Source organism: Artemia franciscana, unplaced genomic scaffold (genome assembly GCF_032884065.1).
Source record: "Artemia franciscana unplaced genomic scaffold, ASM3288406v1 Scaffold_1317, whole genome shotgun sequence".
NCBI lineage: Eukaryota > Metazoa > Arthropoda > Branchiopoda > Anostraca > Artemiidae > Artemia > Artemia franciscana.
This window is the reverse complement of record NW_027062791.1, coordinates 1-13,403: the sequence shown is the minus strand read 5'-3', so window position 1 is coordinate 13,403 and position 13,403 is coordinate 1. Positions and strand designations below refer to the sequence as shown.

At 34.4% G+C, this 13,403-nt stretch overlaps 1 protein-coding gene across 1 annotated transcript in view; it reads left to right on the top strand.

The window, feature by feature from the left end:
- The window catches only part of LOC136042460 (uncharacterized), a 37,395-nt gene extending 25,583 nt beyond the window's left edge, over positions 1–11,812 (top strand). Inside the window, exons 6-7 of the mRNA XM_065727419.1 lie at positions 4,973–5,104; positions 11,264–11,812. Of these exons, the coding sequence (XP_065583491.1) occupies positions 4,973–5,104; positions 11,264–11,411 (280 nt within the window). The 3' untranslated portion in view covers positions 11,412–11,812. The remainder of the gene's footprint in view (positions 1–4,972; positions 5,105–11,263) is intronic.
- Positions 11,813–13,403: the final 1,591 nt, after the last annotated feature.

The window sequence follows — 13,403 nt, the reverse complement described above, 5'->3', positions numbered from 1 at the left end:
TACTATTATGACTGACACCCCAACTTTTTAGCCATAAAGTGAGCGATTACTATTCGAGTATTAATACCTTCCCAGCCTAAGGAAGACTTAGAACCTTCCTTATTCATCATAAGCCATACTCCCTGTCTGTCTATCCCATCCTGCCTGCCTGAGTAAATAAATTCTGTCACCTAATTTCATGCTTCCTACCTCGGGGATATGAGTTTCTGGAACTTCTAATAAGTCCAGTTCAAATCGTTTGAAATCGTTAGTCAAAATGTCAATACGATAGTTTTTTTAACCTCTTAACACTATAAGTTCCGATTTTGATATTCTTTAAGTCATTGAGATTGTTCTGGGCTTAGGAAAAGCAATGGTCCTGGATACCAGTGCAGGACAGAGACCAAAACATCTTCTCAACACCTAACGCTAAAGCTGGGTAGAACTAGACAACAGGAAGTCCCTGGGACCTCCAGTATGAACGGAGGTTTTATGCAATCCTGGCCTATCGTGGTCACGTCACAGTTTTCAGCCCTTAACGACTTGGCAAGAAATAAACTTGGCTTAGAGACTTGGTGCGTACAAGAGACTGTGTTGTAAGAGAAGTTGTTTGTGTGTGTCTGTTGACTGACGTCATGTTTGTGTGTCGACTGATGTCATGTTTGTCGACTGACGTCATTATAAGGATTGAGCTGTATGTCGTCATGAAGTTGATTGTCGACTGACGTCATGTTTGTCAACTGATGAAATTACAGACCGGGACACCAGGACACAAATGACGACCGGGACACAGGGAATATAAATGACGACCGGGACACAGGGACACAACTGCAACGGGGACGCCGGGGGCACAGGGGGGATATATAAATGACGACCGGGACACAGGGAATGTTCGAAGAGAAATTACAGACCGGGACACAAATGACGACTGAGACACCGGGACACAGGGAATATAAATGACGACCGCGACACTCAAAGAGAAATTATAGACTGGGACACCAGGACACAAATGACGAACGGGACACAGGGAATATAAATGACGACCGGGGCACAGGGACACAACTACAACGGGAACGCCGGGGGGCACAGGGGGATATATAAATGACAACGGCGACACAGGGAATGTTCGATTAGCAAACACCATCAACAAAGCTCAAGGGCAATCATTAGAATAATGAGGTATAGACCTGAATACGGATTGTTTTTCCCATGGACAATTATGTGTTGCATGTTCAAGAGTCGGTAAACCTGACAATCTATTTATATGCACAGACAATGGGACAGCGAAGAATGTTGTATATTCGCAAGTTTTACGTAGTTAAAAACATATATATATATATATATATATATATATATATATATATATATATATATATATATATATATATATATATATATATATATATATATATATACTAGCTGTTGGGGTGGCGCTTCGCGCCACCCCAACACCTAGTTGGTTGGGGCTCTTCGCGCCCCCCCCCCAAGCCCCCCCGCGCGCGTAAGTCGTTACGCGCCATATTAGTTACGCGCCATTGTAGTTGTGTCCCTATGTCCCACCTGTGAATATATATATATATATATATATATATATATATATATATATATATATATATATATATATATATATATATATATATATATATATATATATATATATGTTTTTAACTACGTAAAACTTGCGAATATACAACATTCTTTGCTGTCCCATCGTCTGTGCATATAAATAGATTGTCAGGTTTACCGACTCTTGAACATGCAACGCATAATGGTCCATGGGAAAACAATCCGTATTCAGATCTATACCTCATGATTCTATTGATTGCCCTTGAGCTTTGTTGATGGTGATTGCTAATCGACCATTTCCTTTGTTGCCGTCGTCATTTATATATCCCCCTGTGCCCCCCGGCGTCCCCGTTGTAGTTGTGTCCCTGTGTCCGGGTCGTCATTTATATTCCCTGTGTCCCCGTCGTCATTTGTGTCCCGGTGTCCCAGTCTGTGATTTCTATTTGAGTGTCCCGGGCGTCATTTATATTCGTCAGGATATTGTAGGGCATCGTAGCATCGATGAGTTTAAGCAATTCTTGTCAACTGATTGTTTCGCCTATAAAGAATATTATCTCGAGGTAAGAACTGATCACCTACCACAACGATTGCCACTTTGTTGATAGTTGCGTATCAGGAGGCATCAATTCGATTGCTGTTTTTAAGCAGAAGCACTAAATTATTATTTTTGTGAAAAAGATGATATATATAAATATATATATATATTTTCTTTTTAGTTTTTTTGTAGTTTTTACCTTTTTTAGTTTTTTTCTTCTTTTGTATTAATGCTAAAGCCAAGGTTCAAACCTGGAGCCTCTCGGACCTAGAACCTGAAACATAACGCTTTACCAACTCAGCTACTTCCGCGTGAATACATTCGTTTTGAGCAGCTTCCTCGGGTGTTGCCATTGTAGGTTCTTCAGTCATTTTACAATTAGAAATTTCTCTTTCAACGGTCTTCTTACAATTAAAAATTTGTCTTTGAACGATATTCTTAAATACCTGTGTCCTGGTCGTCATTTATATTGCCTGTGTCCCGGTCGTCATTTGTGTCCCGGTATCCCAGTCTGTAATTTCTCCTTGAGTGTCCCGGTCGTTATTTATATTCCCTCTGTCCCGGTCGTCATTTGTGTCCCGGTCTGTAATTTCTCTTTGAGTGTTTTTTCTTTTTAGTATTTTTTAGTTTTTTACATTTTTTCTTTTTTCAGTTTTCTTTTTCTTCTTTATTTTTCAGCTTCACTATGAAATACATATCGCCGAACCTTTGTTTTTTTAACTAAAATCTGGTAGGCATTGATGACCTTATCCAAGTCAAGATCCCAAACCCAATCATCATCGCTATCATTTTCAGTTTTGATATGTTTTGACTCTCGCTGTCCAGGTGGATCTTCATCTAACTGCGCGGTTTTGCGTTCTTTAGCCTCAAGCCTGTTTCCTTGCTGTTCTTTTGATTCCTCGGCACGCTTTCTTTTCTGACTTTCTCTATCAGCAGCAAGTTCTTTGGCATAGACTCTTTGAGCATCTTCATCGGCTTTTGCCATTGTAAGTTCATCAGTCATTTTAAACTTAAACATTAATAGATTTCTACGTGAACATATATGTCTTAAATATCTTTAATGACGTCACCGTCATAGCAAAAATGACGACAACTAACTTCATGACGCCAGTCGACACAGAAACATGACGTCACCTGATCCACAGACAGACAACTTATTTTTATATATATAGATAGATATAATTCTAAAATTGTCAGGTAATTTTCTATTTTGAAATAAAAACTAAAAATTATTGCTCAGACAACATAAATATTTTTGATATTTACATAATAGCTTTAGTGGTTCTGGACTGAAAACTAAATATGCTAATCAAATTGGGAATTGCAATCTTTTAGGTTGAAAAGGCAGATCCATTGGAATCATGAGAATGCGTGGAATAAGAAAAGCCTCACCCTCAAAAGGCCCTGTCAAGATTGTTGCCTCTATTACGTTATAACAGACATAACACGTCATTTGTGTCCCGGTGTCCCGGTCTGTAGTTTCGTTAGTCGACAAACATGACGTCAGACGACAAACAACTTCATGACGACATACAGCTCAATCCTTATAATGACGTCAGTCGACAAACATGACGTCAGTCGACACACAAACATGACTTCAGTCGACAGACAGACAAACAACTTATTTTTATATATAAATATTTTTGATATTTACATAATAGCTTTAGTGGTTCTGGACTGAAAACTAAATATGCTAATCAAATTGGGAATTGCAATCTTTTAGGTTGAAAAGGCAGATCCATTGGAATCATGAGAATGCGTGGAATAAGAAAAGCCTCACCCTCAAAAGGCCCTGTCAAGATTGTTGCCTCTATTACGTTATAACAGACATAACACGTCATTTGTGTCCCGGTGTCCCGGTCTGTAGTTTCGTTAGTCGACAAACATGACGTCAGACGACAAACAACTTCATGACGACATACAGCTCAATCCTTATAATGACGTCAGTCGAAAAACATGACGTCAGTCGACACAGAAACATGACGTCAGTCGACAGACAGACAAACAACTTATTTTTATATATATAGATACATAAAACGAAAATGAAGATCAAACACACACTCAGTTAGAAGAACAGCAGTGGCATGTCAAAAATGAAAATTAAGAGCAAAGAAACACTTGGTTAGAAGACATGCGACACCGACCATGTGATTAAGTAAAAATTCAAATGAAAAGCAAGGACACGTGCGGTTAGAACACATACGACACTAAACATGCGAGCGAGTCAATGAATATCTGCCAGGACAGCGAGAATCAAATGTGTCAAAATTGATAGTGATAGCGGTCATGATTTGGTTTGGGATTTTGGCATACATAAGCTCAGCAATGCCTATCATACCCTTGTTGTAAAAACAAAGGTTTGGCGATATGTATCTCATAATGACAAAAGACAAGCTGAGGTAAAACGAATAGAACAAATTGTTTTATATATATAGAGTTTTAAAGGTAATTACTTGGCTAAAAAAAAGAAAAAAAAGAAGAAAAGAGCTGTCTTCTTAATCCAGCAATTGAGATAAATGAGCACTTTAACGAGATGTCGCAAAGCTGGCTCTTTCCTGGTTAATTTTTGTTTTTTTTAATCTTTAAAATCACAAGTTTAAAAAATTTTCTGAACAATTTTGGAATGGTGGGATGTACTAAAACATTATTTTCTTTTTAAAGTCGTAAAGCCGGCTCTTTTCCCAGTTAATTAATGATTATTTAAGCTTTAAAATCAGTCTTTTTGTTTTAAAACACCTGAAACACCCCTATTTCAGGAATTTTCTTTAGTCTCAATAGAACCTAGTGCCAAAATATCTTAACAATATTTGCAGCCAAGTCCTTCGATCAAAAGTTAGATCAGTTAGCTCAATATTTGATTAAACAGACTAATAAAGATAGCGTCTTTTCCAGTGAAGCTTTAATTTCGGCTATTTCAACTGAAGAGGCTACTCCACGAAATACAGAAGGAGGTAAAAGATTTGGGCTTATTGGAAGGAGGCCATCCCTATTTCAGTTGAGAAGGAACAGACCGGCTGAATCTAGGTTTGTTCTTTTCTTTTAGCTGATTTGTAAAAAATGTCCAATACTTTACGCTAAACCTACAGAGAAAACGTTGCTAGGACAACCAATATTCGTTGATTACTTCCATTAGGTACGTTAATGTCCCACTGGGCTCTAAAGTTAATCACTTTTTGCACGCATGAATAGTTTTTCAATTAAAGAATGTATCGTCTTTTATGGCCGTTGCCGTTGTTCGGACAAATTTTCAAAGAAACTTCATAATTGTCGGATGAAAATTAAATTTATTCCGATCTATTAATTGCTTAATAAAGCTACTAAAGTTGCTGGGATCAGCTACTGAAACTGAGAAAGGCTAGCTTTCTAGGGCGAAAATCCGCCGTTATAGTTTATACTACTTTTCAATACAAGTCTATATAATGCATTTTGAATTCTGATGTCCTAGCTAAGCATTCTTAGAAATGCTTTATTCAATGGTACCAATTCACGAAGATGTCAGGGTGGAGGGGGATAATTTGTTTTGAATAATCTAGGTGGGGATTTTTTTCAACGGAAATACCAAAAAAAAAGGTAATTTTCAAAACTTAGGGGGATCAAATAAGTGCATTGAAATTAAATATCCCCCACCCCATCGGCTTTTTAAAGAATATTTTGCCTTTAGCAAACCAGTGGTGAGATTTTTTTTTATTGCTATACTTAAGTCATGCCCCAGATAAAAAGGTAAAACAAAATCTTTCATTCGGGTTTTGAAATCCGAAGTTGAAGTATTCGTAGGAAATTGGGTGTATTTGAGCCATATATAATTTCTCGAAAGAAAGTACTTATTTTTTTTTTTAAAATAGAACGTCTTTTATACTTCTTGTATTTAAAATGGATTAAAATAAAAAATATAATCCCTCTTTAGACAGCTTTCTAAACCTTGGTTTTAACTTGATAATTTGCCTTTAATGCAGGGAAGGGTGTATCAAAATAAGCTTTTATCTAATATCTTGGATTGCTTTAGTAGTACATTTTGACTGAAAAGTATCATAAGTACTGATTTACTCTGTAGCTCATTTGCTATTAAAAAAAAATTAATGCGTGTAGGCCATATTTTATTATTCCAAAGCAAATTATAAGTTGTCAAGAATAAACGTTTTCTGATATATTTTCTTTTTAGAAATTAACCTGATTTCAAAGTGAGATTAGACTGGGAATCTCCTTTTTGATGTGTTATTCTACAGTTTGAGTTCCTTGTGACAGATGCAATTTTGGGAAAATCCTACTGCTATAACTTGCACCAAAAAAGACAAGATACTTATTTCATTGGATTTGCTAGATTATATGTATAAATTATTTTAGCCAGAGTTATGATGTAGCTCAAACTTTTTCTTTGAAATGATGTACAGCTGCTTACAGAATAGCAAAATTGTCTTTTTTTTTGTATATTTTTTATCCTTTTTCAATATATCCTTTAATAAAAAAAAATCAAAATGGTCAAAATTTTCTTTTTTGCATTTTTCATCCCTTTTCAATCTATCTCTTAACAAAAAATTCCAATTAAGGATTAATAATTAGGCTCAAACTCAAACAAATTTATTGTCAAACGCCTTATATTGTCATGCTCACACGGTCATTAGAAAATTCATAATACTGAATTTCAGCTACCAAATAATAGGACAAATGTAGTCTTCAAGACATTAAAACTGTATGACTGCAAAAAAAATATGATTTCAAAAATTTGAACATGAAACATAAAGCCTTAATGGCCACCCTAATTGCCACACATAAGCCTTAAAGCCACGATGATTGACTTATATGAGTACTACTTATCCTTGAAGAACGCTTAGAGACTTCATTGATGTGCGTTCTGTCAGACCTTTTGTCAGGCAAAGGAGTTGCGGTAGTTTGAACAATGAAAATATTCTTCGGTACGAAAAATCTGTACTCACCCATCGATAGCTAACTTCAGGAGACGAGTGCTAACCATGAGTTTTGTGTGGCTTAGCCATCTGAGTTGTATTCTTTTTTGTATTCAGTATTGTGTATTTGACTTGCAAATTACGGAGGATCTTGGAGTTGGAGTCTGTTGTCGTAGATGGTATCACTTTTATGTCATAGGGAACTAGTTTTGAAGGTAGGTTATCAGCACTCAGCGTCCAGAATACATAGACATAGATTGTAATAATGGGGAAGTAGACGAGTCTCTTGCCGAGTGTTGTAACACATACTTGTTCGTACAGAGGCCCTTAATCTGGAATTATTAAATAATAAGTGTGTTTGCTACATTTTTTCCTCCTTAATGCATCTGTGGGGTTGACGTCTTTGGGACAAGTTGGAATTGTGTGATTTTTTTTTTTTTATTGCGCAAGCCACTTCGTTCCTGCTTGGTTTATGGTGGTAAGTTAGCGGTGGATGGCTCATTGACACTTTCCTTGTTAGTGTGTGCTATTTGTTTGTCCGTTGTTTTTCGTTATTTAGTTTTAATTTGTGCCTATTTGTTTTTCCTTTTTTCCTCCTGCATTGCATTCCTGGCCGTATATATGAATAAACATATATCAATAAATATACATCTCTCTTTCTTTATTTAGTTTTATTTGTGCCTATTTTGTTTTTCCTTTCGACCACTGCATTCCATTCCCGGCCGTAGAACTTAATGAGGGGTACATGATATTGAATTTGCTGTTAGGCTTACTATTACTTTAGACTATATATGAGTAAATATATATCAATAAATATACATCTCTCTTTCTTTATTTAGTTTTGTTTGTGCTTATCTTGTTTTTCCTTTTTACCCAAGCATTCCATTCCCGGCCGTAGAGCTTTATGGGGGGGGGGGGGGGGTACATGATATTGAATGTGCTGTTAAGTTTGCCATTGCTTTAGACTGCAATAGGCACAAAATAGGCACAAATAAAAACTAAATATATATATCTATATATCTTGACGTATTTCGCTTGGTTGTATCATATATAAGTAAACTCTAAAGCTAGTTAAAATTTTCTATCCACTCAAAGATGTCTCCACCAAGGTTACACTGATAAAATCTACTTAAAGCAAATGTGATTTTGGGAACGTCCCCGCTATATATCAATACTAGATAAATTTTATTTAATGTCGTATTTGAATAGATGGCATTGAATGTGATGAAAATAGTGATGGGGCTTCTACTAATTTTTTAGTTTTCAGTAGGTTATATAAGGCTGATAAAGAAACGACAAGTTAAAAATTAAAAAAAAAATCCCGTGACTATATGCATGTGCATAATTTATGAACTCTTATTGGAATTAATAGGTCCTTCAATGAGGATTTTATTTTCTATGTCTATGCCATTGTAGATAAATTTAGACAGTACAATAATTCCTATCTCAACCGTTAGACAAAGCCGGACCGATATGCAAGTGCCCCGGAGAACGTTTAAACAAGCATAAACATAAGCGACATTAGACTTTTTCACGGGTAGACAAGTCAGATTTCTCTTGAACACGAAACTTGGGTTCACCTTTGTAACGCTAACTTTTAAAGAATTTAATTCTAAATTAGTTTATTCTTAAAACACATATAAAAATTGGTAATTAGCAGTGTAATTTTATTATTTGATGTTTTTAGAAATTACAAACAGTATGTAATTTTGAGAAATTTTGAGAAAGTTTTTAAGGAATTTTGAGAAAGTTTCTGCCAAAATACGTGTTCTAGGGCACACTGGACAGCTAATGGTAGATTAAATGGGAGGGGCCTTTTGTACGTGCCGAGAATGTAGTAGCCAAAAATTATTGTGTCTGATTATACTTTCTAAATGTATACACAGTGGTCTATGCTCTAATCTACTCATAAAAAAAAACAAAGTGCTTAAGATTCTATCTTTTAACTTTCTTTTCTAGTTGTTGTGATATTTCCTAGACCCAAATAACAGTCATTTCACTTGAAGATGTCACGTTTTGTTGTTTTGTTGTTTTGAAAAACTACCCCAATTAAAATTAAAGGTTTCATGAATTAAATAAATCAAATATATACATTAATTAAAAGGTCAGAAGAAACTGAACAAATCACACGGTGTTATTCTAGCAATATTTATTTCCATAGATAAGTGGGCTAGTATTTCTTAGCATACAGCATTTGATTAAGCAGATTGTTTTTATTTGGGTCTAAAAACACCGACATATACTTTGCATGTAATGAATGTCATGCAGTATAAATTTCGTATATAGGCTGTGAATATAGGTTTTTTCATATACATTTATTTTAACGAGTATTAGGACTACTACACAAGGGCCACGAAGAGCAGGACAAGAATTTTATTTTGGGAATGTCTAATGGCTGGCGGATTTGAAACTGTAAATATTCTACAAGCCAATCTTGTTCGATGTTTTTAAATCCAGGTTTCATAAAAAAGGGCCAAAAGAAAGATCAGAAGAAGTTGATGTAAGTGGAAACTAGAATTCGTAACTTACAAAAAAATGACAACAGCAGTGTCATCTAATATCATTTTTCAAAATCATAGAGCGTGTTAGAGCATTCCAAGATTAGTTATCCGACAAGCCCAATTACTTATCCTTGATGTTCAACGAGACGTAAATAATGTCAGAAGCTAGAAAGATTTATATTTGGAAAAGTCTGTATTAGTTAGAACGCGGACTTGATTCAGCAATGTCTTTTTAAGACATGAAAATAAAGTTGAAAAAAATTTTAAGTTCAGTTCAAAACCACTAAAATTATTATGAACCTGCAAAATATTTGTGGTGCCTGAGCAATAATTTTAACGCTTTAATTGAAACATAAAAAATACCTGGAAATTTAAAAAATAGTTTGCTTTTAGTTAGGTAAAATTTTTATATACATTAATATTGCAATGTCGTTGTCATAATAATAATAATAAAAATAATAATAATAATAATTTATTCCAGAAAAGGCCCGTGGGCCATAGGAAATTTACATAACAAAAAACAAACAACAAATTAAATTAATTAAATTGTCGTTGTCATACTTGTCACACTTGTACGGAAAAATTGAAGATTTTCATGCATGAAAAGTTTCTATTAAATGGCTTAAAAAGCGAAAAATGGTAATTACAAAAATATTTGTATATGCTTTGACAAGTGATTACAACAATTCAAAAATCTTAAAAAAGAAAAGCAAAAGTTTGAAGCTTATTAGAAATCGTTGTTAGAACTCGAACGTCTACCTATATGCTGTTTCTTTTGAAGACATGAAACAAAAAGTTGAAAAAAAATATTAAGTTCAGTCCAGAGTCGCTAGAGCTAAAATGTAAACTGCAAAAATATTTATAGTGACTGAGCAATAATTTTAATGTTTTAATTCAAACATGAAAAATATCTAAATTTTAAAAATAAGTTTATTTTTTCGTTACATAAAATCAACTCGCGACGTGGAAAGCAACCAGTGATCACAATCGGTTGTACAACGTCAGTAGAAAGGCCCAAGAAACAAAAATTTGCAGTTGTTACATATGATGATTCTTTGGAACCACTAGAACTACCAAACGGGATAGTACTGTGAGAACGGCCCGAACATATTAAATTTACAATGGGTGAAAATCAGCAACCTGGACCATCAAATGAGACAAGACCAACAAGGGTAGCTAAAGCAAAGGATATTATTAAATTGTCTGAAGTAATGCAAATCCAAAATGAAAAAGAAAGACAAATCTGGTTAGAAGATATGCAACAGCAAGTATCGCAATGTTTCGAAAATGAAGAACAAAGACACGGACAGTTGGAAGATATGCGAAAACGAGAATCAGAGCGTGTCAAAACTGAAAATGAACAGAAAAGATACGGAAGGTTAGAAGATATGCAAAAACGAGATTCTGAGTAAGTCAGAAAGGAAAATGAAGAGCAAAGACACGGGCGGAAGGAAGATATACGAAAACGAGAATTAGGGCGTGTCAAAAATGAAAATGAAGATCATTGACATGGATAAGGTATCAATGCCATCATACCTTTGTTTAAAAAAAAAGGGTCTACGATGCAATTTATATTACATAATGAACAAAAGACAACCCGAGGTAAAACGAACCAAACAAATTAAATTCAAAACGGGTAAAAATCAACAATCCAGACCGTCAAATGAGACAAGGCCTAAAAAAGAAAAATTACAAGTGCTTTTTAAAAAGTATGTGTCCTTGGATTTTGATTATATTGTTTTTCTTGGACGAAGTTTGTTTTATTTATTTTATCATTGTAGAGCCGAAGAACCACTTCGATTACCTATGGTCACAAGAAGCAGCTTTCTTAGGAGCAGATTTGCTAATAGGTTTGAAAGGCCCTCTGTTCGATCTGCGTCAGATGGACAAGAAAACATTCAGGGGAATTTTGATGTTACAACAAGGTAGGGAGTAGCTGAATCACAAAAATTTGAACGTTTATTAGCATCTTAGATTCAGAAGTTATGGTGGAGCACAGCCCATCATTAATAAAATAGCCTTTCTTTGGCAGTGGGTTGAAATACCACGGAATTCCAAAATGTTTAGCGTTTTTCCTCGGGCACAATCTTTTCCAAGCACCTTTTAGTTATGATGCTGGTAAAAAATAACTCAAGAAAAGAGGTGGGTCTAGAGGAGGGCCTAGATTTGCCCATAAATTAGCATTGCGGGATTTTTGATCAAATTTTGCGAGCCTTTCCAACTCTCTGGCTTGCTCGTAGCTTAAATTTGGCCAGTTTTTACTCAAATATCTATGAATCCGCCAGGCAAAAAAAAAAGAACAAACAACCAAAAAAACAAAAAAACAAAAACTCGAAAAAAGCATTTGTGGAAAAGAAAGAAGGTTATAAAAATTTTGAATTTTTAAAAATCAAATTCTCAGTCATCTTTTTAGTGTTTCCTAGGGTAACTATTCAGAAAAATAGTTTTGAAGGAGATCCACCCTTATCTCTTCTTCTGTACAAGTAAGTTTATAAATGTGGTCTGTTAAGATCGGAATATTTCTGCAATACGATGTAAGGTCTCATCGCACCGTACCCATTTTGCAGACTTAGTTCTAAAAGATTCCTTCTAATAAAATAAATTTGAGAAAATAATTCTTTTGTATTAACTCTTGTTCCAAAGTTTGATTTTTATCTAAGAACGATCTCATAAAATTTTGGACCTTAGAGTTCATACAATAGCTAGAAATGAAAGTTTCAAATTAATATTTCAAATATTCATAATACCTATATATTATTTATAATTTATTCTTATTATTTATAATTATACTTTTTTATTAGTTTTATTTTAACTATACTTTTATATTATTGTAATTTATACTTATACATATTTATAATTATTATTTACTATTTATAATTGTTAATTATAACTATTTATAATGTCTAAAGAAATTATAATATATTTGTCTATTTAATATCTAATTCGATCCCCCCTGGGAGAAAAAAAAGAAAAAAAAAACAAAAAGCAAACAAACAAATGAACAGGCATCCGTGATCTGTCTTGTGGCAAAAAATACAAAATTCTACATTTTGTCGATAAGAGCTTGAAACTTCTACAGAAGGGTTCTCTGATACGCTGAATATGATGGTGTGATTTTTGTTACGATTTAAAGACTTTTAGGTGGTTTCCTCCCCTATTTTTTAAAATAAGATAAATTTTTCTCAGGCACGTAACTTTTGATAGGTAAAATTAAACTTAGTGAAACTTATATATTTAAAATCAGTATTAAAATGCCATTCTTTTGATGTAACTATTGGTATCAAATTTCCGTTTTTTAGAGTTTTTGTTTCTATAGAGCCGGGTCGCTCCTTACCACAGCTCGTTACCACAAACTGTTTGATATGCCTAGGCTATTCAGAGCACAGTTGCCATCTTGCATACTTTTCGTGTCAAGTGGACTCTTATTTACCCGAGAAGGGAATCTGAAAAGTGTAATCCCTTATTTTTGGTGTTAGTTTTCATTCACTTGGAATATCGGTAGTTCGTAACTTCGTCAGAAGTGCAATTAACCCAAGGAACAGGGTTACAAACTTGCAAATTATTTATTTGAAATACGCTCTTTTATACTTTAGAGGTGATACGCACGATTTTTGCTGCCGTGCGCGTGCAAGTTTTTCGACTTTCAATCTTTTTTAGAAGAAAACTTCGAAGACCACACTGCCTTTCCATGACGAAAGTAAAACAGTTCAAAAAAGGTTGTTTTTTTTTGGTTTTTTTTTTTACTGCTGATGATGAACACTGTATTTGTGTTCGAAATATCCAGTTAAATAATTTTATATCTATTCACTGTCAATAAAAAGGTATCATTGCTATTTTGAACTTTTACTTTTTTAGAAGAAATCACTCTTTTTTGTCCCTAATTTGCACTCTTTCTGGGCGCCAGCAATTGGCAACCCTGGT